The sequence below is a fragment of the Cucurbita maxima genome, unplaced genomic scaffold, assembly GCF_002738345.1.
Source record: "Cucurbita maxima cultivar Rimu unplaced genomic scaffold, Cmax_1.0 Cma_Scf00007, whole genome shotgun sequence".
Classification (NCBI taxonomy): Eukaryota; Viridiplantae; Streptophyta; class Magnoliopsida; order Cucurbitales; family Cucurbitaceae; genus Cucurbita; species Cucurbita maxima.
This window is the reverse complement of record NW_019272023.1, coordinates 672,978-700,685: the sequence shown is the minus strand read 5'-3', so window position 1 is coordinate 700,685 and position 27,708 is coordinate 672,978. Positions and strand designations below refer to the sequence as shown.

Below are 27,708 nucleotides of genomic sequence, written 5' to 3'. Positions count from 1 at the left end.
TATAAAACATATGGTACTTATTGATTTAAAGCATTCAATTCTCGATATTTTAAATATTTTTAATTATTTAACATAAGGGAAAATATTGCTTTTCTTTAATACAAAAGTAGAAAGGATGAATCTTTAACTTCGATAATAATGGATTAATAAAAAAAATGTTATTCATTAACATAATAAATTAATGTGTATTAAAAATATTTATTAAAATTCTAATCTTTTTACTATAAATTTCATTGTTCTCGAACATGAGTTTTGTAAAATAAAAAAAATTAAGGGACACTTAGCCAGATTTTAGTTGTTTATTAATTTTTTAAGAGGCATCGTCTTTGCATAAAAAGTAAGAATAAGACGAGAGACGGCAGTCCCAGTTCGACACATTTTCGAATATTTGGAACACCAACTACTTCTTCCTTTCCCTTCTTTCTACATTTTACCACGAATCTCCAAATCGCCACCTTCAACCTCCTCTCATCCGCCGTCTCCGCCTCCTCCGGCCGCCGCACAACCCCTCCTTTTCCACTTCGACTATGGTTTCCTAAAAGAAAAATTACCCTCCTCCCTCCTTCTGTAAGTAATGTCCCACTTTCAATTCTCCTAATTTTACCTTCATTTTCTCTTATTAGTTTCCTCAGCTCGCAATGTTGTTTTTTATCTCACCATTTAACCAATCCCATCGTTTACTCGAGTATGGATTTTTTTCTTTCTAGTTTTTTCCGGTAGAAGGAATTTTCTCAGTAACTTTTCCCGAGAAAATCCCAGTTGGAATTCCGAGAAAAGTTCACTTTTTTGGAACTGGGTTTTGATAATCTTCGTAAGATCTGAAAAGGGTTGCTGAAAATTCATTCCTTTTTATTTGATTTGATTTAATTAAATTAAATTTCTTTCTCTCTCTCTCTGTACTATTTTATTGGTATTTCATTTTCTACGTTTTTGGTTCCTTGCCGGAGGCTGGCTGTCTCCATTTTCTCCTGCAACTGGGTCTTTTATATTGCCGTTGAAAACGCTAATTAAAGCAATAATTAAGGTCTATTTCAAACCCCTCTTGTCATTTGATTATTAATCATCCACTTAATTACGCTTTTTTTTAATTACTTTGTTTAAGATTTTTTTTTTAAAAAAAGAAAAAGATACTATCATTCATTACTGATTTATGATTTGGCTATTTTGGCAATCATTGTCCTCCGCCGTTTCAGTCGGTGGTTTTTGGCCGGAATAAAAATCGCTTTAGATTCGCTTCTCGGAGGTTGACGGCGGCGAAGCAATGGGAATGAAACGAGGGAAGATGTTTAAGGTAAGAGTTGATTTTTAAGGATGGAGGTTGAATTTCCGACTTGTCCGTTTTTGGGTTTTGCTTATGTTGTTTTGTCGACTTGTTTCTCCGCCGTAGTCGTCGTGGCCAAGGGCTGTTGCAAGGAAGTGGCTCAATTTTCCGGCCGATAAGCAAGCTTTTCCGTCCGATTTCGTTGCCCAAGGTAAATCAGTTTAGATAAATCTTCAAATTTTTAAAGGAATTGATAGGTAATTATTTAAACTTTCTATTATGTATAATAAATTCTTAACTCATTAAAAAAATTGATCTATTATATTTTAATTTTAATTTTATGACATTTTGAACTTAATTTTGTATCGAATAAATTGATAAAAACTATAAAAAAAAATATTAAAATTACTAATTGGTTTCGGTTTGGTTCTGATCAAATAAATTATTCATTGGATTTGTCGTTTGGTGTTTGGTTAAATAGAGAGGAGGAAGAGCTGCTCCGATCTAGACAGCTGCGCCGTCGTGCCGGAAGATATCGGAGGTAATGTTTTGCTGTGCATCGACACCGTAATAATTTTCTACAATCTCAGGCTGCTTTCAACCGTCAGATCAATTTACCTGATTTGATCAGGGGACAATAAGTGAAAAGACTTTTAGTTAATAACTCATCATGAAAATAGGGTTAAAAACTCTGCTATCTTAGGGATCAGTGCCACGTGGACGGTGGAAAATGATGGTGCAAGATTTAGTGTAGTTTGACTTTTTCGTGATGGTCATTGTTCTTTAATGTTTTTATCTCGACGTGTTCGTTTGTGATTGCTTCTTGAATTTCTAGTTGAAAGGAGGTCAATAGAGAAGACACGTGGACTTAGAGTTAACCCCAGCTGCAGTGAATCTCTCGACTTGAGGTAATTAATTTCATTTTTTCAATATTATTGTATTATTTTACTGTCTAATTTTTAAATATTTTTTAAATTTGACTTTGTTTTTAGATTATCAAATATATAAATGTATTTTTGAAACCTAGAATAATATAATAAAATTTAAAATTCGAATAAAAATAACATAAAGTTTTTTCGACGCCATAATTATTGAATATTGATTTGAATTTGATCGAGAAAATTAGGATGCTTGTGGGGACATGGAATGTTGGAGGAAAGGCACCAAATGAAGGCTTGAGCTTGAGAGATTGGCTCAATTCACCGACCCCAATTGACATTTATGTCCTTGGGTAAGCTTCTCACTTTTTATCTCTAAATGTTATCTCGGTAGCCACATTTGATCGAAGCTCCCCAAACCAACATGTTTGAATTTTTAGTCTCAAAGACCTGTTTGATAACTAATTTATATTTTATTTTTGTTTTATCCAACCATTATTTAAAACCTAAAATAAGTTTTTAAACTGTTTTTTATTTATTTAATTTTCGAAATTTGACCTTATTTTTAACCAAAAAAAAAAAATATATATATATATATATATATATATATAAGTAGAAATTGAGATTATAAAATTACTTAAAAAAAGAGTGAAATGATTTCCTAGAATTGTGGACCTGAAGGGTCGTTTCATGCCCATACCTAACTTACTGGCCACCAACCCCTATCTTATCTAGCTCTATCCCCTCACGCGCCGCCGTGAAAGTCAACTTTGTTTGTCAGTTAGTTTTTGTGGTTAATTGATTACTTTTATATTTGTTAATAGGTTCCAAGAAATCGTGCCTCTAAACGCAGGCAATGTGCTTGGGGCGGAGGACAGTGGGCCGGCTGCCCAATGGCTATCCCTCATCCACCAAGCGCTCAACACCGACGGCATCGGTTCTCCGACATCAAACAACCAGCAGCAAGCACCCCAGAAGCCACGGCAGAGTTTCTCGGACTTGCTCGCTTTAGAAGACGACAATTGGAGTGGCGAAACCGGGATGTGCACGCCGTGTAATAAACCAATGCGGCGGCGACAGTATTGCCTTGCAGCAAGCAAACAAATGGTGGGCATTTTCTTGTGCGTGTGGGTTGAAGCGGATCTTTACAAACACGTCTTGAATTTGAAAATCTCCAGCGTTGGGAGAGGCGTGATGGGGTTTCTTGGAAACAAGGTGAGCCACTGCCCACCATTGTATTGAAAGAAACTCGAATTGTGGAATGATGTTTTGTGGTGCATTGATAGGGATCTGTGTCTATCAGCATGACATTGCACGGAACAAGCTTTTGCTTTGTGTGCACACATTTGACCTCTGGGGAGAAGGAAGGGGACGAGTTGAAAAGAAACTCTGATGTGAGTGAAATTTTGAAGAAAACTCGGTTTTCACATTCCTGCCGAGCTACTTCTGGAGCTCACCCACTCCCTCCTGAGACCATATTGGACCATGAGTAAGTTTCTTTTGCTTTCTTCTTAATAATGACTTTAGAGATGTTCACGTGGTAGGGGAGAGACGAAAAAACTTTTATTTTTTAGGGATAGGGACGGAGATTCTCCATAGGAATTCATGAGAATTGTGTTTCCACTAGGATGGAGATGGATGTGGGGCTGGGCGGGGTTGGAACAGGAATGGAGAGTGTAATCCCCAACCTCCGCCTACGCCCCGTTTAGATAACAGAGACAAATCTCTCTTCGCTCCCTTTTCTATTATCCGTTTTCTTTGCTCAGTTTGGAATGGATCATAGTGTTTAATGAACATAGTGTAAGATCCCAAATCGGTTGGAGAAGGGAATGAATCATTCTTTATTTATAAGGGTGTGAAAACCTCTTCTCAGTAGACGTGTATTCGAAAGGGGTGGATTGTGAGATCCCACGTTGGTTGGAGAGGAGAACAAACCATTCGGTGTGGAAACGTCTCCCTGGCAAATGCATTTTAAAACCATGAAAACAATCCGTAACGGACTAAAACAAACAATATTTATTAGTGGTGTGGTTTGAGCTGTTACACATCTGTATAGATTGCTCATGATGAAACTTGTGCTTCTAACAATGATTTATATGCAGTAAGGTCGTCTGGCTCGGGGATCTGAATTATCGGCTATCGACAGGCTGCGGGGAAACATATGAGCTTCTTAGGAACAATGATTGGCAGGCACTTCTAGAGAAGGACCAGGTGAGTTTGAGTTTGAGTTTGAAGTAGAAGTTTGGCAGAAGATTTGGAAATCTAAATTCTTTGATATGATGTTTTGGCAGCTAAAGTTAGAGCAGAGGGCTGGTCGAGTGTTCAAAGGGTGGGAAGAAGGACGAATAGAGTTCGCTCCAACTTACAAATACATCACCAATTCTGACCATTACGTTGCATTGACCTCCAACTCCAAGCCATCCAAAGAGAAACGCCGCACTCCAGCTTGGTAAGTTACCCAATTGGAGCTTCTTAACCTGCAAAAAGGAGAAGCTTTTCTCATCGGTTTCTTTTTATGGCCACTTTGTAGGTGCGATCGGATATTGTGGAGAGGGGTTGGAATGAAGCAGCTGTGGTATGTACGAGGGGAGTGCAGATTCTCAGATCACAGACCTGTTTACTCTCTGTTTTCACTCCAAGTCGACTCGGCAGCCACCAACTCGATCAAACCGTCGATCAACGCTGCCTTGCCATCATTATGTGCAGCAGCCAAAATCCAAGCTGAAGAGCTGTTGCTCAAGGCGGAGACCATCGACACCTCCCTCCAGTAACTCTGTAACTCGTTCTGTCACTGACCCAACAGCTGAAATTTTAAAGCTGCAAGCTCAAGACAAGCTGTCTGGCCCCCATCGATCAAGCAGCAGGTGGTGGCTGATATGGCACTTCAGTCTGCCCATTCTTTTATGGAAGATATGAGCGTCAAGCTCAAAGTTTTGGTATAGTTTTTTGAGAAATTTGTAGATATAGGACTGTGGAACGTCTATGGTAAGATTTGCCTATTCTTACATGTTTATATTTTATAGCAAGCTTCCTACAACGCTATTTTGCTTGGCTTACCTTTGATGGTTTGAGGCTGCCATGTACCGACAGGGGGAGAGGTCGGTACACGAGAATTGATAGTTTGAGGGTATTTTATAGAATTAAACCCGTAAAAAGAAAATAAGTTAAATCGAGTATAGTTCAGTAATAAGCTATTACATTATTATTTAGTATTGAAGCTCATTTGTCTCACGTGTGTTGATAGACTAAAAAAATGAAACTAAATGATTCCGACCACAATTTCATGTTAGTCTATGGTTTTTATCATCCAAAAGGTTTCAATTGTGAGATTTTTTAAATATTCTTCTATAAGCGTGTGAAAACTTTTTTCAAGTCGACGTTTTAAAACCGTGAGGTTGACAACTGTATGTAGCAGAGACAATATTTACTAGCGCCGGAATTGGATTGTTACAAATAGTATTGAACTTTTAAAAACGGCATACATCAGTTAGGGTGGATTTGAGATTTCATATTAGTTGAAGAGGAGAAGGAAACATTATTTGATAAGGGTGTGAAAACGTCTCCAAGACTTAGACACATTTTATTTTCTAATTTAGTATTTTAAAGTATAAAAATAAAATAAAATAAATTAAGAAGAAGCAAAGCTAAGGAAACATGGTTTTCTCCGATGCATAAAAATTCCGTCCTTCATCTAAAACCCTTCAAAATCCTTCAGAAGAAAAACCACTCTCTGCGATTGCCAAACTCGAACCGCTCAGCATGAACTCCTTCAACAACACTGCGAATTTTGACAACCTTCTCCTTCAAACTCTGATGGGGAGGCTCCAAATCCGGCACCCAAACAGCAACAACAATCCCCTTATCTCCCAATCCCTCGAAGACCTTCTCTTCGATGTCGCGAATCTCTCCGACGACGACAACGATGAGAACAAAACACAGCTCGCCAAAGAGGAATCGAAGCTCGAGAAAGAGATTATTCGCATCATTCTCGCCGGAAATTCCGATTCCCTAAAACCCAATTCTGGCCAAGCCGTCACGATCGGCGAGCACCACATATGTGTGGGGTTTCACGAGGAGAAGGACTCGGGATATCGAGTTTGGGAATGGCACGGCCACATTATGTTGTTTGATGAAGAAAACGGGTACACGCCGGAGTATATATATGGGAATTACTTTGAGAATCTTCAGGGGAAGTTCTACCGTGAGTTACATAAACCAAAGGAGGAAGAAGTGAAGGAAAACGAAGAGGAAGAAGAGGAGAAGGTGGGCGAATTGGGTCTTCGGGAGCTGATTAATGGCGGTGATTCGAGCGCCGGTCGTATTCTTCATCGTAATGTCAACGCCAGTTCTCAAAGGTTCCGAATACTTTACTCTCAATTTTTCTGACATTCTTTAGAAAAACATCTCTTCAATGGAGTTTTGAAATAGCCACTTGGTTTTTTATTCTCAAATGCCATTGATATATGTTTGTTCCTGATATCTTGGTATGATTTTAATTTGTATATGTCATAGAGTTATCTACCCTTCGTGAAGTTCATGGAGTAAACCATTTCTCTCTCAAGTCCTCTAGTTATTGTATGTTTAGACATTGGTTCACCTCTGTCGGTAGAGAACTATTTTCATTGATTAGGTAAACGACTTATGGATGGAAAGGTACAGGCATATCATATGTCTGTTGTTTGATGAGGTTTGGGAGTTGGCAATGTTCAATCCTCCTTGTGGGTGTCGTGGGTGTCGGTCACTACACCTTATGCATGAGATGTGTAACCGTCCAAGCACATTGCTAGTAGACATTGTCCTATTTGAGCTGGGCTTCCCCTCAAGGTTTTAAAACGTGTATGTTAGAGAAAGGTTTCGAGACCCTATGAAGAATGTTTCGTTCCCTTCTCCAATCGACGTGGGATCTCTCAATCTACCATCCTTGGGGAGTCTAGCGTCCTCGCGCGCACACCGTTCATTGTCTAGTTCTGATATGATTTGTAATAGCCAGAAACCTTGAGAGAAAGTTCAAAAGGAAAAATTTAAAGAGGACAATATATGTTCGCTGTTACAAGATGTTTATAGTTATCATGATTGTTAGTAGTTACTCCATGGTGGTAGATGGAGCTACGGAAGTAAGCAAGGACTAAAAGGAGTTTATCTAAAGCCTAACTGATAGTTTGACAGAGGAAGATGTGCGATTATTGAGTAGACATTACAATAGCAGAAGCTTAGCCACATGAAACCTCCAATTGTGATTTTCTTTGCGTCCCATTGGGATTATCCTCCACAGATGACCATTAGAACAGCCTTATATTTGGGAAACAAGAAATCTTTAGAACCTACCCGAAATGACCCGAATCCTAGATAGGTTGTCACCGATTGTCCGTATAGTTTCGAAATCGATTTCGCATCTTTTCATACTCCGAATGCCATTAAGAAAACAAGTAGTTGATACGAGAAATTTAGAACTGCCATATATTTACTTACATACTGCAAAATGTTTTTAACGAAGCAACTATTGCTAGGAAGCTTTCCACTATATTTGCACAATCTTATTGGGAGGATACGGCAAAGTTCAGGACATGGTTTACTTCTTAGGAAATTTACGATAACCCTGAATGTAAGGCCAAAGGAGGTCTTTTTGGTGCATTTGCTCATAATTGTTTCTTGCGTGCTTTAAATTCTGGAAGACCATGTAAAGGTTGCATGGTTGCTAGATTGTGCTAATTGGAAACTTGGATTCTTACGAGCCATTCCTTCTTCTGGATAACTGGGATTCGAAGCTATGCCCCCCCATACTCAGGGGCACCGATGCTGACCCCAAGGCCTTGACCCAGGTGACATTAAGGGTTTTTGGTATAAGTTTGCCTGAAGGTTCGGCATGACTAAAGAGACCCCAAACACTTACCAAGGGACTTTTAGGTTTTCCCTCTCATGGCTCGAATATGAAGGAAGACTCTATAACCGCCCAAACTCATTGCTAGCAAATATTGTCCATTTTGGCCCGTTATATATCGCTGTCAGTATCACGGTTTTAAAACGTGTCTGCTAGAAAGAAGTTTACACACCCTTATAAAGAATGTTTCGTTCCCCTCTCCAATCGATGTAAGATCTCACCGACTCAAGTCACTTTTGGACATGGACTCATGCTATTGCCATTGCTGTTAAATAGATTCACTTTCACTATTGACTTTGTTCGTGTAAACCTTGAATATTTCAAACTAGATTGAGATTGAATTTTCATATCTGCATAAAGCCACAACTCACTTACTTTTCACGATTATTAGTTTGCTGTTCTTACTTGATACTCATACATTTATTCCGATCGACAGGTTTTAGTCAGCTGAGTTGCGGTCTTTCGATCAGTAGAAGAAGTTCGGACATCGAAGAAGAACGTTGCTATGGACTACCATTTTACAGATTGCAGCTGGGTGTTCCTGCAGTTAGGACTCTGAACTTCATGTGTATTACGGGAAGTTAAGGAGATCAGTAACATTCACTCTGTTTGATGAGTTTGTTCTTGATCTTTGCTCTTTTCAGCTCACTTCTATAGTTCTACTGTGTTGTTATTTGGTCATTTCTTTATGGATTCTTTGTCGGTCAACAATTACTCTGACATTTTCTTGCAATATGATTATGTTATCCATTTTCGCTTTTTAAGAAAATTCTTAGGCTGTTTTCGAACGTTAAATTGTTTTGAGTCAATCGTGTACCTTTCTCATTCTGATGAAGAAAAGCACTTGCCCTTTGTTGGTTATTAGGGGCTGTCTTCGAACGTTAAATTGTTTTGAGTCAATCGTGTACTTTTCTCATTCTGACGAGGAAAAGCACTTGCCCCTTGTTAGTTATTAGGGGCATCCCGAAAACGTCCGTCGAAATATGACTTTTAAATTAAATTTCGTGATAATACCATACTAAAAAGGAAGAGACTTTGGCAAAGTCAAATACATGAACAGGATACATCTCATCTGATTCTCCGTTCACATTTGCTGTATCAATTTTTTTTTATTATTTTAAAATTTTACAAAAGTTTTATTCAAGAACCAATTTTAAAGTTTAAATGTAAAAAATAATATTTTTCAAATCGTTGTCTAAAAGAAATGGAACTATTTCTATAGGCAAGGATATGACGTGTCCGTCCGAACGAGTCGTAAAGTCGGTACATAATCTCGACCGCAAACCATTAAATCCAATGGTGAGGTTCGATGACACGTCAACGATTCGCGTGAAAGTCCAATTAACGAATAAAAAACGCCTCATTCTTCTTTATAAACGCTCCTCCGCCCCAAATCTGCGAGGCCGACTTCACCTCAATTCCTGAAAATCTTATTTACTTCAACAATGGCGCCAACCAAAGCAGAAAAGAAGCCCGCTGAGAAAAAGCCAGCCGAGAAGACCCCAGCCTCGTCGGAGAAGAAGCTTAAGGCTGAGAAGAAGATCGCTAAAGACGGCGGCGACAAGAAGAAGAAAAAGGTCAAAAAGAGCACCGAGACTTACAAGATCTATATCTTCAAGGTCTTGAAACAGGTTCATCCTGACATTGGGATCTCCAGCAAGGCCATGGGCATTATGAACAGTTTCATCAACGATATCTTTGAAAAACTTGCTCAAGAGGCTTCCAAGTTAGCGAGATATAACAAGAAGCCTACGATCACCTCACGCGAGATCCAGACCGCTGTTCGATTGGTGTTGCCTGGCGAGTTAGCGAAGCATGCCGTATCTGAGGGAACTAAGGCCGTAACCAAATTTACGAGCTCTTAGAATCCGAATCGGTAAATTTTGGGATTCGGTTTACGTTTACAGTTACGGTAACATGTTGTGTAGATCCTGGTTTCTCTGGTCATAGGTGTATCGATCTAATAGTTTCAATGAATAACAAATTCCTTCGGTAGATTCTCTTCACATTTGTTCAGCAGATGCTAATGAATTTTTCGTCCCGGCTCAAATGTTTGTCGAACGGAAAGAATTAGGATTTATACAGATCCGATATTTCAGTGCCGTCGATAGTTCTGTTCTCGATTCACATGACACTTCAATCGATTATTTAATAGTTCAATGCTTCGACATGATCATCGAGCAAATGTGAATTTTTGATAATCAGAAAGAGGTTGACTGATCGAATTGCGCCAATAACCTGTACGTTTGGAAACCGGCGTCATTCAGGCGGGGGCGTTATTGATTGTGATCGTGGCAGGATTCTCAGGTGAGGAGCAATTAAATGCCCCGATAGGAATGGATGAAATTTCCCACCACCGCTAGATGCTACTTGCATTAATCCTCATTGTTAATTTTCATTTTATCAATCATTTATTTTTTTAGTAATAAAATTTTGCATTCTACATGGGATAGATGACAGGTTTTAAATCCCCTCTATTTGAGGGAGAAGTTTCCAAATTTCATTTCCTCCCCCACAACAACTAACGGCCTAAACTCACTACTGACCTTATCAATTTAAAGGCATTTTAGTAGGGGATAAAAGAGGTTTTCTTATTTAATGGTGTCATTTTATAATTTTGTGTCTAATAATTAATGTAAAATAGGTGGAATATTAAACTGATAAATTTAGAGAATTAATTTTTTTAAAAAAAGAAGTTTAGATATTTGTTTGATATAGACTATTAACTAAGCAGGCCCAGTCCAATAGGAAATGGGCTTTCAGATAAGGAGGCCCCCAGTTCAATAGGAATTGGGCTTTCATATAAGGAGGCACAGTCCAATAGGAAATGGAATTTCAGATAAGGAGGCCCAGTCCAATAGGAAATGGGCTTTCATATAAGGAGGCACAGTCCAATACGAAATGGGATTTCAGAGAAGGAGGCCCAATCCAATAGGAAATGGGCTTTCAGATAAGCGGGCCCAGTCTAATATGAAATGGGCTTTCAGATAAGGAGGGCAGTTCGATAGGAAATGGGCATTCAGATAAGAGGGCCCAGTCTAATATGAAAATGGGCTTTCAGATATGGAGACGCAGTCCAATAGGAAATGGGCTTTCAGATATGGAGACGCAGTCCAATAGGAAATGGGCTTTCAGATAAGCAGGCCCAGTCTAATATGAAATAGGCTTTCAGCTATGGAGTCGCAGTCCAATAGGAAATGGGCTTTCAGATATGGAGACGCAGTCCAATAGGAAATGGGCTTTCAGATAAGCAGGCCCAGTCTAATATGAAATAGGCTTTCAGCTATGGAGTCGCAGTCCAATAGGAAATGGGCTTTCAGATATGGAGACGCAGTCCAATAGGAAATGGGCTTTCAGATAAGCAGGCCCAGTCTAATATGANGGCTTTCAGCTATGGAGTCGCAGTCCAATAGGAAATGGGCTTTCAGATAAGCAGGCCCAGTCTAATATGAAATAGGCTTTCAGCTATGGAGTCGCAGTCCAATAGGAAATGGGCTTTCAGATAAGGAGGTTCAGTCCAATAGGAAATAAGCTTTCAGAGGAGTCCCAGTCTAATATGAAATGGGCTTTCAGATATGGAAACGTGGTCCAATAGTAAATGGGCTTTCAGATAAGCGGGCCCAGTCTAATATGAATGGGCTTTCAGATATGGAGACGCAGTCCAATAAGAAATGGGCTTTCAGATAAGCGGGCCCAGTCTAATATGAATGGGCTTTCAGATATGGAGACGCAGTCCAATAAGAAATGGGCTTTCATATAAGGAGGCTCAGTCCACTAGGAAATGGGCTTTCAGATAAGTGGGCCCAGTCTAATATGAATTTCAGATAAAGAGGCTCAGTCCAATAGTAAATGGGCTTTCAGAGAAGGAGGCCCAGCCCAATAGGAAAGTATTGGAAATATCTGAAAACAAATAAATCAGCGAATTGTCAAAGGAAGAAAACGTGTAGAGCTCTGATTCGGCCTCGCAGCTATATCTATGAGACCGATTCATTTCTCTTGACCCAAAGGATTAGTTCCGTAAGATCCCAATTCCGCCACTATTTTCGACCTCATCCTCCCAAAATTATCCGATCCGCTTCCGCCGCCGCTGCAACGCCGCTGATCTTTTGCAGCATGTTACGGATCAGATGATTTCCAGTTCTTCCTTTTACTGACCGATTTCAGGTTCTCATGTTCTGAACCTTTGTGTTCTATTCGTACTTTCGATTCGCACATTTTCCATTTTTTTGAAAAGTTTTCTTCGAGCTCTTGGCTCTCAAATCTGAGGTTTTGTTAGACCCTACGAAAAATTAGGGTTTCGAAGAGCATTTCAGTATGCCTTCGGTACCAATTGATCTCTTCCTGCACCCTCTGCTTCCTTCTTTGACTTCTTTTCATGGTGGTTCATCGTCGCATCGTCTTAAGCGGCTTGAAAAGAGTGATCGGCGTGGTAATCTTAGTTAACATGGGGTTCTTTTAGCGCATTTCGTGCTCTATTCGTATTCTTCAGCCTTCTCTTCTCCTCCTTGCTCTTGGTTCGTTCGAGATTTGGAATTCCTAGAGAAATTAGAGTTGTAAGGTAAGGATTTATTTTTTTGATCTCGAGGTCTTTTAGCGGTTGAAGCCTCTGAGAAGCGAGCCACTGGCAATTGGCTACTCGTTGAGAGGGGTTTTGCAATCCTTACTATTGTGCGAGGTATTGTGCTATAATCTTTTTATATTCTTACTAAGAAATTTACAGGCATAATAGCTTCATGTTTCTTTCTGAGCACCTGGATCGAGTTTCTTTTCGGGATTGTTTGACTATATCTTGGATATATGTGCAGGTTCTAGCAGATTTTTTGTCTTATATAAGCCTGAATGGATATTCCTTCCGTTCACCAGAAGTTGGCTCTCCTAGACGTAGACGGGTTGGATGATCTGCAATCGTCTTTGAAAGAAATTGATGGTACATTGTTTAGTGATCTTGATGGATTTTTTAAAAAGTCCTTGAGCCTTGAAGATACTCAAAGTTCAGAATGTAAACTCAGTGTGAATTGCTGCTATAATTCAAATGATAGAAACAAACAAAAAGGGCTTGAACTTCCCGAGCTCAACTCAGCTAATAAGTGTTTAAGCAAATCCAAGTCCTTCCCCATCCCTGCTGTAACATCCCCTCCTAAGGAATCTTCAGACAATGAGAAGAAACCGCAAGTAGCGACGGGTGACGTGTCCTGTAATGAGTCTATGCATCAAGCCTTTGCAAGATCCATATCTTTACCTGTAAGTTTTCTTCTCATCAAAACTAAAAAGGGAGAAAGTTGCAGTTCTGTCTTGTGTTTATGATTTATTGTTTTAGTTAAAAGCTACTAATGTTCTAATTATTTTTATCTCACAAAGGCAAATATGGTGTGGGCATATGAACTTCTAAGGAAAGGCTTTACGAGTTTGGCTGACTTGATCCTAGAGATTATGTAGTACAATTCAATTTTGTTAATATAGATACTGCTTGGCTATTCGTTTCCTTTATGCGAATATTTTCTTTCTGAGCATGTCATGTTTTTGTGTTCTTGTGGAGGCAATCCTGCTGTGGCGGCTGTAAGTTTACTTTGCTTGCTATGTTGCGTGGCTTTGTGTGCAACACGGAAGTGTGTTCTTAATTTGTTCTGCTGTTTTCTCATTTTAATTTCATTAAGAATTTTCTGTCAACATTGTTTGTCGTGAGCAGCATTATCTACATTTTTTGTTTACTCACCCCAAGTGCAGATTTGAGTTTGTTAGTTAAAACAGCACATTATCTGAACTTGCTTGTGGTTTTATACAATTATAAATAATGAATTAGTGAAAAGTGAATGTTAGTGACGCTATTGCACATTTGCGTTTCATCTTATCCCTACTATTTGCCGACATAACTTCTAATGTCCAGGCTCCTGTGAGGCTCGTATCTGCTATGAAAGGTAGCCGAGTACAACACTATGGGGAGTCACCTAAGATGACTGTGACATGGGCTCCCGACGTGTACGATCCTCCTCAGACATCGTTGTGCCATAGTGTCAAAAACAACAAGAAGCAGCAGAAATCTAAGAACAGGAAGAATGGAAAGAAAGGACAGAAGGGCAGCAACTCTTCACGTGGAAGTGGTGGGGGTGGTGGTAGGGACAAAAGGCAGGCTCGTAAAGCCGTTGCTAGTTCTGATCGGTATCAAAAATCATTTAACCCTCACGAAAGTCTGGTTAGTACTCTCAATGAGTATGAGAATTTCGACGATGGTAGCTCAGACTCTCACTGTGGAAGCATCTTCCTGAAGACATCGCTCACCAAGGTGCACTACTCTGTTACTGAAGCCTTGTGAGCGTAGCGTTACTTGTCCAAGTTTTCATCTTCTCTTACAGTTTCTGTAAATAAATAAAATGTTTTTGTTTCTTTTGTGATTGTGGATAACCGAGAATCTTGGACCAAAGGATTGTATGACGTTAACTCGTTTGTTGTTTGTTTGAGGATTTATAGACCATTTTGTTATATGATGATTTTGAAATTCGCTTTTTATTTATTGAACACTGTTTTTGGATATGGGTGACTGCTTTTAGGGAGGGGTTTGTTTGAAATTTTTGTTTTAGAACTTCGTAACTGACTAATTGAATGTAGAAGTTGATGTTAAGCTCCATTTTTTCTAAAAATACCAAAAAAAAAAAAAAACAAAAAACAAAAACAAAAGATACATTGAAAATAGCAAAAATCCATGGAATTGGAACAACTCAATTATAACTTAGTTTAGTTCAATTAAATAAACAGAGGACCAAGTGATGTGTTTATTCTTTGTAGCTAGCTGCATTGCCAACAATCTATCTATGTAGTATACTCTGCATTTATCTTGACATAGTCGTAACTCAAGTCGCAACCCCATGCCCGTCCTTCTTCGTGCCCATCACCTGTCGATCAAGGCAACAATAACTAGCTTAGCTATTAGGCTGGTAATAGAAAATCCTTTTTGGTTGTCATTGGAATATCATTGTTCAGAATTACATGAATATCTTTTCTTAGTGAAGTGAAAATGTAATATAGTATTTGAAGAACTCACCTATAGAAATGTAAATTTTGACAGTACCATGGGTTTCTCCAGCGCTTCTGAGATAGTTACTAGCCGCAGCCCTGAAAACAGTCACAAGTGATTAATTAAATTACAAAGATGTTTAAACCCGTCTTTAAAATGTGTGAAGATTGTCCTTAAACCTGTCAAAAGATTGAGGTTCTCCTCCGTCCATGAGGAGAATGTTTCCTAGCGACACTTTGAGTTTCTTCTGCTCAAACGCTACCCCTGCGTACCCGGCAGCTGCTGCTATGCGTCCCCAGTTTGGATCTCGGCCATATATAGCTGACTGCAACATCAAAACATAATAATGAAACATGCTTGCATGAGGTGCGCCAGAGAAAGATGATTTAAGAATGAAAATCGTGCCTTTACGAGCGACGAGCCTGCCACCGAACGAGCAATTTTCGCTGCTTCGGCTTCTGAACTTGCACCATTCACTGCAACCTGTGGCATTCGCAGATGGGAGATTTCAAGTTCTTTGATGTCAAAAGGCATAACTATGTAAGGTTTTGTTTATAGAAATGCAGACCTCAATCAGACAGGTTGCTCCTTCACCATCCCAGGCTATTGACTTGGCAAGGCCTTGCATCACCTTCAAATAGAATCGAGAAAAAAAAAATCTTTTGAAGCTGTCCTGATTCTCAAAAGGACATATCAAAATTTGGATAATAATGAGATACATACCACATCAAGGCATTCTTGAAGCTGTCCTGCTTCTCGACTTTTCAGTGACGAAATTATATTAGAACGAGACCCCGACAAGCCACTCGACAGAGCAATGACAGTGTCGTTGGTACTTGTATCCCCATCCACCTGCATTGTCCAACCCAATTACAATAAAGGAAAATTGTAATTAACTGCATCTCGGATATCGATTAAATACCATTTTTGTCACCCCTATCTAATTACCACTATACCCTTACTCGTACCCTTGCACAAACCTAATATAAATTAGGTCTATGATACAGGCGTTCTTATATTTGTGCCATTTTTGCAAAACATTTTATCAGGTGATAAATCAAATCAGATAGTGTGAAATTATTAACACATACTGAACAATCATACCGTAATCTGATTGAAGCTTCGATCAACAGAAATTTGCACCATCTTTCTCCAAACATCACTAGCAACCACAGCATCCGTTGTTACAACCTGCCACATTGTAACAAATCAACATCAATCAAAAGAACCATATGCATTTAACTTGTTCGAGTACAACCCACAAAATTTGAAGATACATACACCGAGCATAGTAGCCATACTCGGGTGAATCATTCCCGAACCTTTCGCCATTCCTCCAATTCTTATGGTTGAGCCCCCAACCTAGGCATTAAATCAACTGTTAGTCCTGCCTGCAATGGTTTTAATTGAATACATCACAGCCAAATATTACGCACTTGGGACTCGATTGCCACGCTTTTACTGACAAGATCGGTTGTCGTTATCGCCACTGCTGCAGAAGCTGCACTGTAAACAGGCTGATAAAGTTATTACAACCAGAAAGTATAATCAGTACTTGAATTGAAATAAAGGGAAGGAAGGAAGAAAACATTTGTAGAAGAAAATTAATAATGAAGGAAAAGGCTCAATGAAGTAGAATCCGCATACGTAACTGCAGAAAGTACGAACAAAACTAACTAGAAGATTGAAGATTACCCTTCAACTGAAGATGAAAGAGATCTGACTAGTTTTGGAAGAGAATTCAAAAGTGCATCCTGCAAGAATTCAAGACAATACCTCCCAGTTGGTATATTGTCAGCTAAAATACAAGACACAATACATTTCAATACCTTTTTGATTCTATGACCAATCACCCCTGTAGATTCAACTAGAACTTCCTCTGGCCTTATTTGAAGGATCTGCAATTAAATTTACTTAAAACTTAAAGAGTTGTTCTGAAAAAAGAATGAACAAATTTGTTGTGAACCCTATGAAGGTGCATGCCTTAGAAAGATTGTTGACACATTCTATCACATCTTCATAACCAGCATCCCCCTGCAGCAACAAAAAGAATCTTCATCCTACATAGCCATAGATTTCTAACTTTCCAAGTCCAAACCGTATTCCGAGATAACTATCTCAATAGAAGTCATCAAAAAGACTGCTTACCGTGGCGGCATTGGCTTGACCAGCATTTATTAACACTGCACGTGCCTAACAAATCGTAGAATCGATCAAATTGTTGTTAGTAAATAAACAAGCACATGAAGTTACAATTTTAGTAAGTGAATATAAAAGCATGGTTTGTTGAACAGAGTGAGCCAAAACCTGGTATGGCCATATAAAAGGAGGAAAATCAGTGAACTTGTTAAACATAATTTGAAGCCGATATGCAAGATAACCTACCGTTTCCAAATCGTTCAATGCTTTTTTACAGTATAACACTGGTGCTGCAGCAACTACATTCTTTGTAAATGCTCCTGCAAGTGAAAATGAGCAAACTCACAGTCAGTGTGTAGAACGTTTCTCAAGCTTAGCTATGGATGATCAAGTCACACGCTCATTCCAAACCAACCAGCATGACAAAAAAATTCAGAATTAATCAGTTCACCAAAATTTTTCCTATGATGATCATTGTCTAGTTTGTATAATAACCAAAAATTGATTAAAATAGAATGCAGATGAACTCAACAGTGAGCTCTTACCGGCAGAAATGGCATCAACATCGCAAGTAACGAGTGCAAGGTCGGGTTTCTCTCCCAATGCACGTAACCCGCCATAGAGCCCCGCAGCTTTGAACCCCTTCGCAGCAGTAACTCCTCCACCAATCTGAAAAACAAGTTGTCTTTTCAAAACTAAATGTTCTTTAGATTCTAAAATTTGGCATTTTCAAAGAACTTGTGAAGAGGAGATTAGAAGACGAAAACATAAAATTTGGGAAGGAAAAGAACTTGGAGATGAACACAAGAAGAAGAAGGGCAATAAAGTAATCAGCCAACCCTAGAAACTCAAACTAAATCAAAACAATCGACATCTTCAAGCACACAGACAGTAAATTCACAGTGCCTGACCTGCTTCCATGGTCCATCAGGAATCAAAATCGGAGCCTCCGGCAAATAATTGGCGGTCTCATTCGTAGACACAGAAAACACTCGAAAATTCCTCTAAGACAAACAGGAAACGAGCAGAACATCAGTGAAAAACCGAATAGAAAAGTTAAAAAATAAAGCGGAAATGGAAAAAGGGGTATGAATATTGCAGTTGTTTGTAGCTAAAATCCGACCTAGAAACAAGAACATAGAAAGGGATTTAACCTTTGGGGACTGAAGGGCGGGGAGTTTGAGAGAGGGGTAGTGAGGAACGGAGAGATACATCGTTCTATTCTAGACTGAAACAGAGACAGACAGAGACAGAGAGAGTGAAGGAGAAGGAGGCGACGACGAATCGAGCGTTATATTAAGTTGAAAGGGACTTTAGGAAAGGGGTTGTTGTTGGGGTTTGGTTTGGTCAAAAGATTGGGTTACAGTGCAACTTGGTGCGATTGTGACCGTGATAGTGTGATACTTGTTTTAACTTGTTTTAACTCAATGAATAAGTTAGCTATAAGAAATTCGAACCGACAATATTGATGCATTCTCGAGTCTCAAATCACGTTTGCAAGAAATGTTGTAGAAAATGTGAGTGGAGAAATACATCATGACTAAAGTAGCATATAATTTATGGTAGAAAGAATTGACAACTAGTTACATCCTCTTCGAATACATTTTGGAGCATTTTAGTCATGACGGTTGTAGACACAATTTTGGTAAACAGTTATTTACTCCTGTATTGACACAACATGAAATAGTAAAAGGGGTTTGAAACCAGCATGCGACCATAGACAACACGTCCTAGACAAGCATGACCGGGACATCTGACATGCAGCTATAGACAACATGATTTGGATAAGCATGACCATACAATCAACAGCCATCACCACGACGAAGGGATGTCTGGATCATCATAATCGAAACAAGAGTTCTATGAATTGAGAGATAAAACAGGGGTTAACTTTTATTTAGAGCTAAAATTGAAAGTTGGGACAATGAGTGATTTATAATATTCATTAATCAAAAGGTTTTACATCGATATGAATGTTAAAACAATCCACACAATTAACATTTTGACATCATTTTTTGCATCAATAATTTAAGCCATAAGTGGGGGTGTCAATGGGACAAGTGAAAATTGAAAGGTTCTAATTCCATAATCTCTAGAACATGCCAACATGGAGAAAATTGCAGGCTTTAAGAACCCACTTACTTTTGTCTTTGGTCTTTCAATCCATTCCCATCGTTAGCTTAGATTTTTGTAATACATGAGTACACTTTGTAGAGAGTTTACTTTCAAAATGTATAATTATGGAGGAAAAATATATTAGCTTAATAATGATTTTATTAGCGATGTGGTTTATCCTCTTCCCCTCTTCTTCTTCCGACTCTGGCTGGTGCCGTTCACGGCCCTCCTCCTATCTCAAAAACCCTCTAATCTTCAAAGCATTTCTAGGGAGAAGAGAAGAAGAAGAGACACAGAGAGAATAAGTGACCTCAAAAACAAAATTAATATCTTTACCAACTCATCAAGCCTCCACATTATTTTCTAACTAACCGACCAAAGACCATTTAGAAGCCATAAACATCAAACTAAAACTCGAGAGAGACCAAAGGGTATTCTACAAAGAAAACCCACAATTATTCAGGAAGAAAAAAAGGAGAATTTGATCAAAATTTCTGAGGGTGTTATACAGACAGGGTTGATCAAAACTTGTAAAAGTCCTAAAAAGGGTTTGAGAGAGGGAGAGATTATATGCATACAGAAACAGAGACGAGACGGCTGGAAGAACTTGATAGAGCAACAGGCAAATGCTAATACAACATCCACTTCCAAGTAGGTGGGCCTATGTCTCTGCAACAGCAAGCCAATCTTGTATTTCCCCCTTTCTTTGTGTTAGTATTTTTTTTACACTTCGGAAGCCGAACTACACGAAATATGATTTTAGTTAACCATAAAATACAAAAACAATACAAAACAAAAACAGGGACAGAGAGAGAGAGAGAGTCTCCAGCATGCATAATAAAATGTCAGCATGCAAATTCTTTTTTTTTTTTTTTTTTTTTTTTTCCCTTTCTTCACTGGTACCCCCTTCCTTCCCAATTAGTTAATTATCTAATTTCTAGTTTGTACAAACAGAACAACCTTCCCAGAAGATGATTGTTGCCTTTGGCTGCCAGTCCAAACCAAAACTCGCAGCAATTATACATCACAACTACGTTATGTAGGATTTAGGGGAAAAAAGAATGAAATAAAAAAATATAATAATATAAAATTCCAACTTTCAGCTAAAACCTTTCCTTCCTTCAAACGGGATCCTAACTTGGAATTATTTCGATAGAGACGTCGCACTAATCATCATGTCAACGTCGACTGCTGGACCACCTTCTCTAGCATCGATGTTCCGTTGAAGATCGTCAGCTGGACCTCCCTCATATACTTCATCAACTGCCCAATCACAGACAACAAGATGAGAAACGTTTCAACAGAGGATAATAATTTGCAGGTAACTGGGACAAGAAATGACTCGGAAATGGGTATAGCAAATCATCCAAGTAAATTTTGTCCAGGAAACTATGTTGGACTAAGAAAACAATATTTTGGATCAATTCAAAATTTTCAATTTGGATCAAATCACAGAGTTGTGAGTTGAGTCAATAAGCAATTAATGCGAAACTCAGTTGTTAGGAGTGAGCCAAAAGTAACAGAAACAAACTGACCCAACCCATAGTATAGGTGGAATGGATTGAGTTGTCAATTATTTTGTACGCTCACAAAAGCCAACTATAGCATCATGGGATATTGCTTACTTGTTCTTCACTCATCTTTCTGAAGCCCAATTTCTTAGTCCAAATTGATTCAGCATCCTCGGCTGCAGGGAGTACAAGGTTTTGCACGTTCAGGGAAGAAAGTAGCCGCTCTATACAGGAAAACAATACTTGGAAATAACCCTGCGCACCCCCAAAAACAAAAAAAGATTCAACCAGAGCAAAAGAGAGTAGAGATGAAAACCTACAATCTAACAATCAACTACAACCTTCTCAATAAGAACCTTAAGCACGTACCCTGCCCTGATGTTCTCTACTTGTTGCAACAATAGGAAGCTCAGCAACTTCACGACCAAATATCCTAAGAAGACCAGCCGATACAACTATCGATCTGAGAAGCAAAGGATCACAAGAACGTGAGGGAATAAGTGTAGGAAAAAAACATGTAGTGCACTATAGCTAGAATGTCATACCTCACAATTAAAACAACGCAATACATTCCTCCAAACTCTTGCCCAGATATATTTCTCCTGCAGTGAGTCATTATATATCAAACATCTAATCATATAAAAACACAAATAGACAAGCATCAATCCAGTTAATGAGCAATAGGGAATGAATTCATCAGGACACTAGAGCCTTTACCCCATCATTTTAAGGAAACAAACAACACTGCTGTGCCAGAGAACAGACCATAATTTATAAATTGAAAACTAGCCTAAAGAAGTTCGTAGATTTAAAAAGAATAAAAAGAGATAAAACTCCAAATATTTATCTTACCAACGAAATTGGAATAGCCACAAGATATAACATTTATCTTACCCATAAACCATAACAGGAATCAGATCACGACCTGATTTTGCAACAATAGGATCAAAACATTCCTGTTGAAAAAAAAAAAAAAGAGGTGATTAGAACTCCAGAAAAAACAACTTCAATCAAAATCAAAAGTAACTCAAAAAATGTAAAGATCATTTAAGGGAGTTTGATTCCCAGATTTGAAAAGCTTAAATTTATGAAGCCCATAGTTGTATGTTACGTATGTTTGGATTGCAAAAGGGAATGGATTTAAAATTTCTAAATCTGTAAAGTTATGGATTTAGATTTTGAATGGAAGGTTAAGAAGAAGAATTGCTGGGGTATCAGATTAATATGGAGAGCCGTACTCGAAAAATAGCAGTTGCCCTTGAAAGAAAAGGAAGATCTTCTGGGAAGCGACTTTTTCCACTTAAAATTTGCCACCGAACATCATTAAGAGCTCCATCAACTGGTAATCCTTTTCCAACATGCTTCCTAATTATTAAATCTGATAAGGAATCTGGAATGATCTGTGCCCCGTTCAAAACTGTATTCTGAAAAGCCACATGGATATTACTGCACTCGTCACAGCAGAACCACTTGTCCTTGGGAAGTTCCTACAGGAAGATTGGGGTCCTCTAAGTACCTTCATAATATTATTTAAGATTAAAAGTAGTGAAATTGCTTTTAAACATACCTTCAGATCACATAATCCACTATCCCGCAGACAGCCTACATGGAATTCTCTTTCACACTGAAAAAGAAAATAAAAATAGACAACAAATTAAACAAAGCAAAAGGAAAACAAAAAACAAAAAAAAAAAAAAATCGAATAAAGAATTGATATAATGTTCATACTTGATCACAAAGAAGTACAGTTCGATCATCAAATTTAGCAGCACTGAAATCATGTCGCCTACAAGATTGTGAGAAGTTGTATCTGAGTTAAAAGATAGTACAAATTCATGTACCTAAGAAATAATGAGATATGACCTTTATTTCTTTTATAAGAAACAACAAAAAGAGTAAAGAAAGCTTCAGTTTTATCATGAAAGAGTATCAATTACATTTTATCAGCACTTCTTTAATTGGGGCCCTTTCACATGATTAGTGTTGGGGCTTCTTCTGTTGTTTTTTATGTTTTATTTTCCTGCATGCCCTTGACCACTCTTTCATCAAATTTCACAATAAAAGGTAGGTTTCTCATAAAAAAATAAAATCAGATTTCACTTGCTAACTCTACAAGAAGCACAAGTAGTAATTATTAAACCATTATAAAAACAAACAAACAAAAGACTTAAAAAATCTGTATCCAGCAATTACTGAATCAGAGTTTCAGCTAAACAAAATATAAATGAAAAAAGGACAAAAAGGACGAATGTGGAGTTGTCAAACTAACTTCTCTGTAACCTTTAAACATGGCATACATGATACAAGTTTTAAAAAGGCGAAACAAATATTTAAAAGAATGGGAACATATATGTTTCATCCATTCCTAGAACAGGTTCTTAAAAATTATTAATATTTATCCAGTAAAATATGGTGCAGTGATTTACAAGTTCCCCTACCCTAGATCTCAATTTTGAAGGTGGCAGTGGCATTCTCCTAAACTAACTCGAACAGATAATTTCATAAAAGAAGTCATCGTAATAGAATCTAGAGATGGGAGAAAAAAATGTTATTACCTGCAAACAACACAACCACCAATTTCATATTCAGGTGCTTTAACAACTCGTGTCAACCTAAATACAATTGGTTTTGAAAAACTCAAAGAACCTCCGGAAGGAGCCTTCAAATTGGAACCCACTTTATCTCTACAGTTTGGGCAAGACCAAACTCCTTCAGGAACATTCTGTAGATGCAGGCAGCCTGTAAAAAAAACCTTTAGGAGTGCAGAACTAGCATCCAATTGTGAAAATAAGCAGATATAGTTTAAAGAAATTAGCAAGAGGAGAGTCAAATGAACATGGCCACTGGCTAGAGTGGGGGTAAAATGATAATGCTAAGCCAATCCATGGAGACAAACTGAAATCCATACTGCAGGCATATTACATATTTTTGGATGCAATTTTGAACAAACATAGAACACTTTTAGAATAATCAACCTGATGAGACTCCATCTAAGATAGGATATACCAAACAAAGAAAAACAAAAATCCACCTGTATGGAAAGCTCGAGGGCAGCGATCACAGAAAATCAAATCCCCTCCATTACCACATGCAGCGCACATATCATCACTATCTCCTGTGGTAAGTTTTTGCCCACTAGCCAAGGAAATGGCTATATCATGAAGCGTAAGTCCATTTGTAATATAAATGTGGCGGTAGCTGCATCACATAGCATGTTTTTTAGTATGACAATCTATCAGCACTCCAAGATAATATAACACTTCACACCATACTCACGGCTGACGTCTGGCAGCCATCCCTGCATGGGCTTCAAACTGTGAAGGGCTGATCTGTTTCAAATTTGTGAAACGGCTAAGAAATAGATAAATATAGACCGAAAAAGAGATCAAAAGAGAACGAAGGGTGAGATTACTTTAACAAATAAAAGTTGCAGCAGCTAACCTCTCGATTACAGTGAGTACAGAGTATGCCATTTCCTTGCTTGTAGCCTACAAGTATTCTCTATGCAAAGTAGGGAAAACGAAAAGGAAAAAAATGTCAGATCAATCAACAAACTGGTTCATTACATGCATACATCAGCTAAGATGGCAATTACCTGTCCTTTAACAAAGTATGCCAGCTCAGCCCCATCTGGAAGCCCATTTGGCATGAAAAGTAGCCTGTGAAGATCATTATCCCTGCCAATATAGCGGAAAACTATCAGTGACAAGGAATGCTATAAACTATTTCTTTTGGAAAAATTAAATAGAAAATGTGTTTGCTATAAGCAATAAGAGAAATACCTTCTTTTTGTGCCTTTTTCTGCCGTTTTCTTCTGTTGCATAACTGGGTTGGATAAATTAGGGATTGGCCTGGCATAAAACGAAAAGTATTACATGACCAAAGCACGAGAGTATTCCAAAAACGAAACATATCTTAAAGAAAACGTAGTGGAGCACAAAGCAACCAGCATTTTCAAAAATCAAATAATTATCAGGAAGTTAAAAGTTACAAAAAAACAATGCTAGCTCGTAGCTTCATGCTTCTAATGCAATACTAATACTGAGGAGCAAAATGTTAATTCGATGATAAAATGCCTTTGGATCTAAATAGAGGCAGTTCCTGACAGCAAAAGGTTCACACATCTTCTTTGATGTCAAGAAAAAATTTAGCATAAAAATGTTTAATCCATTCAAGAGTATTTACTTGGGTATGGTCGGTAAGGTAGCTAACCCAAAATTTACGGAATTTCTTTAAATATTCCTTGCCCCTCAAACCCTAGAATCAAACAGAGACTGATGCTTTTTAAGTCTTCAAATAGAGGCACTATAGCATATAAATTTTATGTCACTGGCAACTGAAAAAAATATATAGAATAGCATAAATACATAAATGGAAATTGTTTGATTCAAGAATGTGAAAGGGATGCACATAAGTGGCAGCCAGCTAGACATAAAATAACAAAGAATGAATTACCCTCTTGGGTACAACAAATCCTTATATTTTTCAACAAACATAGAGAAGGGTTATCAGGTTATTATTTTATACCTGTCAATGGGATGTGACAACTTAGGAACCTTCACATCATCATTTTCCACTTCAATAATTGCACTGTTCTGGTGGAAATTTGCTGCAGAACATAAAATTGTCAATAGAAGAAGAGAGTCCAACTCCTTCATTTTCAGAGGAAGGAAATTCATTAATTAGTCTCATACTTAATGGTTAATGCCAAAACAGCAGATCAAAGCAGCTCCAATCCTGATTATTTTTAGGCTAGAATGGAAAAAAAACTAGCTCATTTACTTAAAAGGCGTTTAATTTATTTTTATATATATATATTCTTTTAAATCTTTATCAAATACATCAAAACAAGCCAACCCCAAGCACCTCAAGAATCTTCCAGAAAGGAGAGAACTAGAATTGTTAGAAAATTCAATACCTTTCCAAACCTCAAATGAATCCACGTTAATACATGAACCCGCTACTTCCTTAATCACTTCATCTAATATGCTAAGAGGTGCACTCTTAATTTCCTGTATGACACTATAAATTGGCCTCCCATTCTCCAGGTATATATGATTATTTGGATGTCTAGTCTTGAAACCAGCGTGCTGCTCAAACTCATAAGCACTGAGGATCTGTTCCAAATTGTCATTTAATTATATGGTCACTCCAAGGAAGTTCGGAAATAATGTAAATGAATTGCTTATTACTTACAGTTGTAAAATTGCATATTGAACATCCGCACATATAACCTCCGCCATTTATAATACCATGTAGCTTCATCTAACAGTAAAATTGAAATTTAAATAAATAAATAAATAAATAAAAAATCAGACCGTGAAGAAAATAGCACCGAGCAGTATTAGGAAGTATGAAAAATAACAAATACCTCGCTTGTCGTAGATATATACTTGACTCGAGCTCCGTCAAGTATACCAGTCGACAGTAGCTTTTTAACATTTGACGGGTAATTGTTTGGTAAAACCTTCTTCGACATTTTCAATTCCATTTTATTTGAACCTAAAGGATACCTGCTGCTCTCAGCAATGCCTTCCCAGCTATGTGCAGATGTCTCCGTACAAGCATCGTCCACCAGTGAAGGTTCTGGTTTACAGTCCTTGTCGAAGTTCCCATATGAACAAACTTTGTCTGCTGACATGGATGCGGCATTTTTGTCCTTTTTTTTGCTGAACTTGAACGTAATTTTTCTAATTCCAGTTGAACTAGCATGCTTGGGTATTTCAATCACAAACCGAGAGACCTCATCAACATCACACATATCAACGTCATTTCGAGACGTGTCATTCTGGCAACGAACTCCATTGCTAGAGATGTCCTCCGAGCTTGAATTACCCGAACAAGCCGAGGTAAGGTCCCCACGCTCAACTTGGTTGGTATTTTTTTGCTCCTCAGGTTGGCTGGTAATATCTTGGAAATTATTCCCTTTCGGAGAAATTACGGGATTCGAAACTTCTGAACGAACATCTTCATTCGACACTTCTTTAGCCTGCTTCTTGTTGTGAAAAGCCTCGGGCTCCGTATCTTCATCAAGACACTGATGGTCCCGCTTCAATTCGGTACTCGGAGCGCTCTCTTTCCCCAACGGCTCATTTGTAACTGCAGCCAAAGCAGCTGCTTCTTCTCCCATCCAATATATATTCCTCCAAATCTGCAGAGCCAGTAGCTAACAATCCCGCAAACCCAATCGGCAGCATCCAAAAAGCCCAGGCAGAGTGGAAATGAATATCGAGATTCACGTAAAAAACAGACTAAAATTCCTTGGAGCCTGAGAATTCGAGTACTAAACTTCAATAAAACCTAAAATCGACCAAGTGAAAAGTATCAGAAAACCATTAATTCCGAATAACCGCCGGCTGTTATCATCAATTCAGAAACAGAGAGTTCACGCGTAAAATAAAAAAATCTAACCTCGACGCCCTTCTTGAAACCAAATAGGAACAATCCGATAAGAACAACTGAAGAATAAAAATATTTTTAAAAAATAATTCAAGCCGCGAACACCAAAGCCTCCGATTGAATTCCCAACAACTACGGATCTGAGATCTGCACAGTCAGCAGCAGATTTCAGGTTTGTATAAAGTAAAATCGATCGGAATACGACGATGAGCGGATTAGTTAGGGCTAGGGTTTTGCCCGCGAAAACCTGAAAGAGAAAAACGTGAGAGACGAGCAGGGCGGCAAAAAACCGAAATGGAAAAGCTTTTAGTTCGCGGTCAAGATTTAGCTCTGGACGAGATAGACATAAGCTCCACGGAAAAAAAATAAAAATAAATAACATATTTATTTATTTTAAAAGCAACAACAAAAATAATGAAGTTCGTGACGGTTCACGATCTTTAGAAGGAGCGGGATGACGGTTTGAAAAGCCCATGGGGTCTACTTTTTAATCCAATAAGAAACTGACACGTTGGATT

At 38.2% G+C, this 27,708-nt stretch overlaps 6 protein-coding genes across 10 annotated transcripts; 4 read left to right on the top strand and 2 right to left on the bottom strand.

Moving 5' to 3' along the window:
- Positions 1 to 366: 366 nt before the first annotated feature.
- On the top strand, positions 367 to 5,170 carry LOC111481387 (type I inositol polyphosphate 5-phosphatase 8). 2 transcript variants are annotated; one of them, XM_023126773.1, is made up of 11 exons: positions 367 to 567; positions 1,194 to 1,291; positions 1,388 to 1,472; positions 1,743 to 1,802; positions 2,097 to 2,169; positions 2,388 to 2,492; positions 2,964 to 3,354; positions 3,426 to 3,628; positions 4,242 to 4,350; positions 4,431 to 4,588; positions 4,670 to 5,170. In XM_023126773.1, the coding sequence occupies exons 2-11, from the start codon at positions 1,262 to 1,264 to the stop codon at positions 4,908 to 4,910; spliced, it is 1,455 nt and encodes a 484-aa protein (XP_022982541.1). In that variant the 5' UTR covers positions 367 to 567; positions 1,194 to 1,261; the 3' UTR covers positions 4,911 to 5,170. The 2 variants fall into 2 exon arrangements, with proteins under 2 accessions (XP_022982541.1, XP_022982542.1); XM_023126774.1 differs by lacking the exon at positions 367 to 567 and adding an exon at positions 1,002 to 1,024.
- Positions 5,171 to 5,784: 614 nt separating this feature from the next.
- LOC111481390 lies at positions 5,785 to 8,767 on the top strand. Its single transcript, XM_023126777.1, has 2 exons — positions 5,785 to 6,494; positions 8,454 to 8,767. Exons 1-2 carry the CDS (start codon positions 5,899 to 5,901, stop codon positions 8,458 to 8,460), a joined length of 603 nt encoding a protein of 200 aa, XP_022982545.1. The 5' UTR covers positions 5,785 to 5,898; the 3' UTR covers positions 8,461 to 8,767.
- A 634-nt stretch (positions 8,768 to 9,401) lies between these two features.
- On the top strand, positions 9,402 to 10,023 carry LOC111481391 (probable histone H2B.3). The gene has a single exon (XM_023126778.1). It carries the CDS (start codon positions 9,463 to 9,465, stop codon positions 9,880 to 9,882), a length of 420 nt encoding a protein of 139 aa, XP_022982546.1. The 5' UTR covers positions 9,402 to 9,462; the 3' UTR covers positions 9,883 to 10,023.
- Positions 10,024 to 12,006: 1,983 nt separating this feature from the next.
- Positions 12,007 to 14,530, top strand: LOC111481389. Its single transcript, XM_023126776.1, has 3 exons — positions 12,007 to 12,692; positions 12,823 to 13,258; positions 13,902 to 14,530. Exons 2-3 carry the CDS (start codon positions 12,857 to 12,859, stop codon positions 14,325 to 14,327), a joined length of 828 nt encoding a protein of 275 aa, XP_022982544.1. The 5' UTR covers positions 12,007 to 12,692; positions 12,823 to 12,856; the 3' UTR covers positions 14,328 to 14,530.
- Positions 14,531 to 14,695: 165 nt separating this feature from the next.
- Positions 14,696 to 18,473, bottom strand: LOC111481388 (arginine biosynthesis bifunctional protein ArgJ, chloroplastic). The gene is made up of 17 exons (XM_023126775.1): positions 18,320 to 18,473; positions 18,077 to 18,169; positions 17,711 to 17,834; positions 17,412 to 17,485; positions 17,175 to 17,219; positions 17,010 to 17,060; positions 16,856 to 16,924; positions 16,722 to 16,780; positions 16,463 to 16,532; positions 16,308 to 16,388; positions 16,131 to 16,217; positions 15,750 to 15,878; positions 15,595 to 15,657; positions 15,432 to 15,509; positions 15,206 to 15,351; positions 15,054 to 15,124; positions 14,696 to 14,904 (listed from the first exon to the last, which is right to left on the bottom strand). The coding sequence occupies exons 1-17, from the start codon at positions 18,377 to 18,379 to the stop codon at positions 14,822 to 14,824; spliced, it is 1,383 nt and encodes a 460-aa protein (XP_022982543.1). The 5' UTR covers positions 18,380 to 18,473; the 3' UTR covers positions 14,696 to 14,821.
- Positions 18,474 to 19,586: 1,113 nt separating this feature from the next.
- LOC111481523 lies at positions 19,587 to 27,549 on the bottom strand. 4 transcript variants are annotated; one of them, XR_002718065.1, is made up of 20 exons: positions 27,203 to 27,547; positions 26,163 to 27,091; positions 25,988 to 26,056; positions 25,710 to 25,908; positions 25,319 to 25,400; positions 24,574 to 24,642; positions 24,387 to 24,468; positions 24,204 to 24,292; positions 24,068 to 24,115; positions 23,823 to 23,989; positions 23,347 to 23,530; positions 22,520 to 22,577; positions 22,359 to 22,415; positions 22,030 to 22,278; positions 21,686 to 21,747; positions 21,337 to 21,393; positions 21,161 to 21,254; positions 20,906 to 21,046; positions 20,391 to 20,543; positions 19,587 to 20,022 (listed from the first exon to the last, which is right to left on the bottom strand). XR_002718065.1 is itself a non-coding variant. In XM_023126979.1 (20 exons), exons 3-20 carry the CDS (start codon positions 26,919 to 26,921, stop codon positions 20,454 to 20,456), a joined length of 2,556 nt encoding a protein of 851 aa, XP_022982747.1. In that variant the 5' UTR covers positions 26,922 to 27,091; positions 27,203 to 27,337; positions 27,438 to 27,547; the 3' UTR covers positions 19,587 to 20,453. The 4 variants fall into 4 exon arrangements, 3 of the variants coding, with proteins under 3 accessions (XP_022982747.1, XP_022982748.1, XP_022982749.1); XM_023126979.1 differs by having other exon boundaries at positions 19,587 to 20,543; positions 27,203 to 27,337; positions 27,438 to 27,547; XM_023126980.1 differs by having other exon boundaries at positions 19,587 to 20,543; positions 24,068 to 24,120; positions 24,233 to 24,292.
- Positions 27,550 to 27,708: the final 159 nt, after the last annotated feature.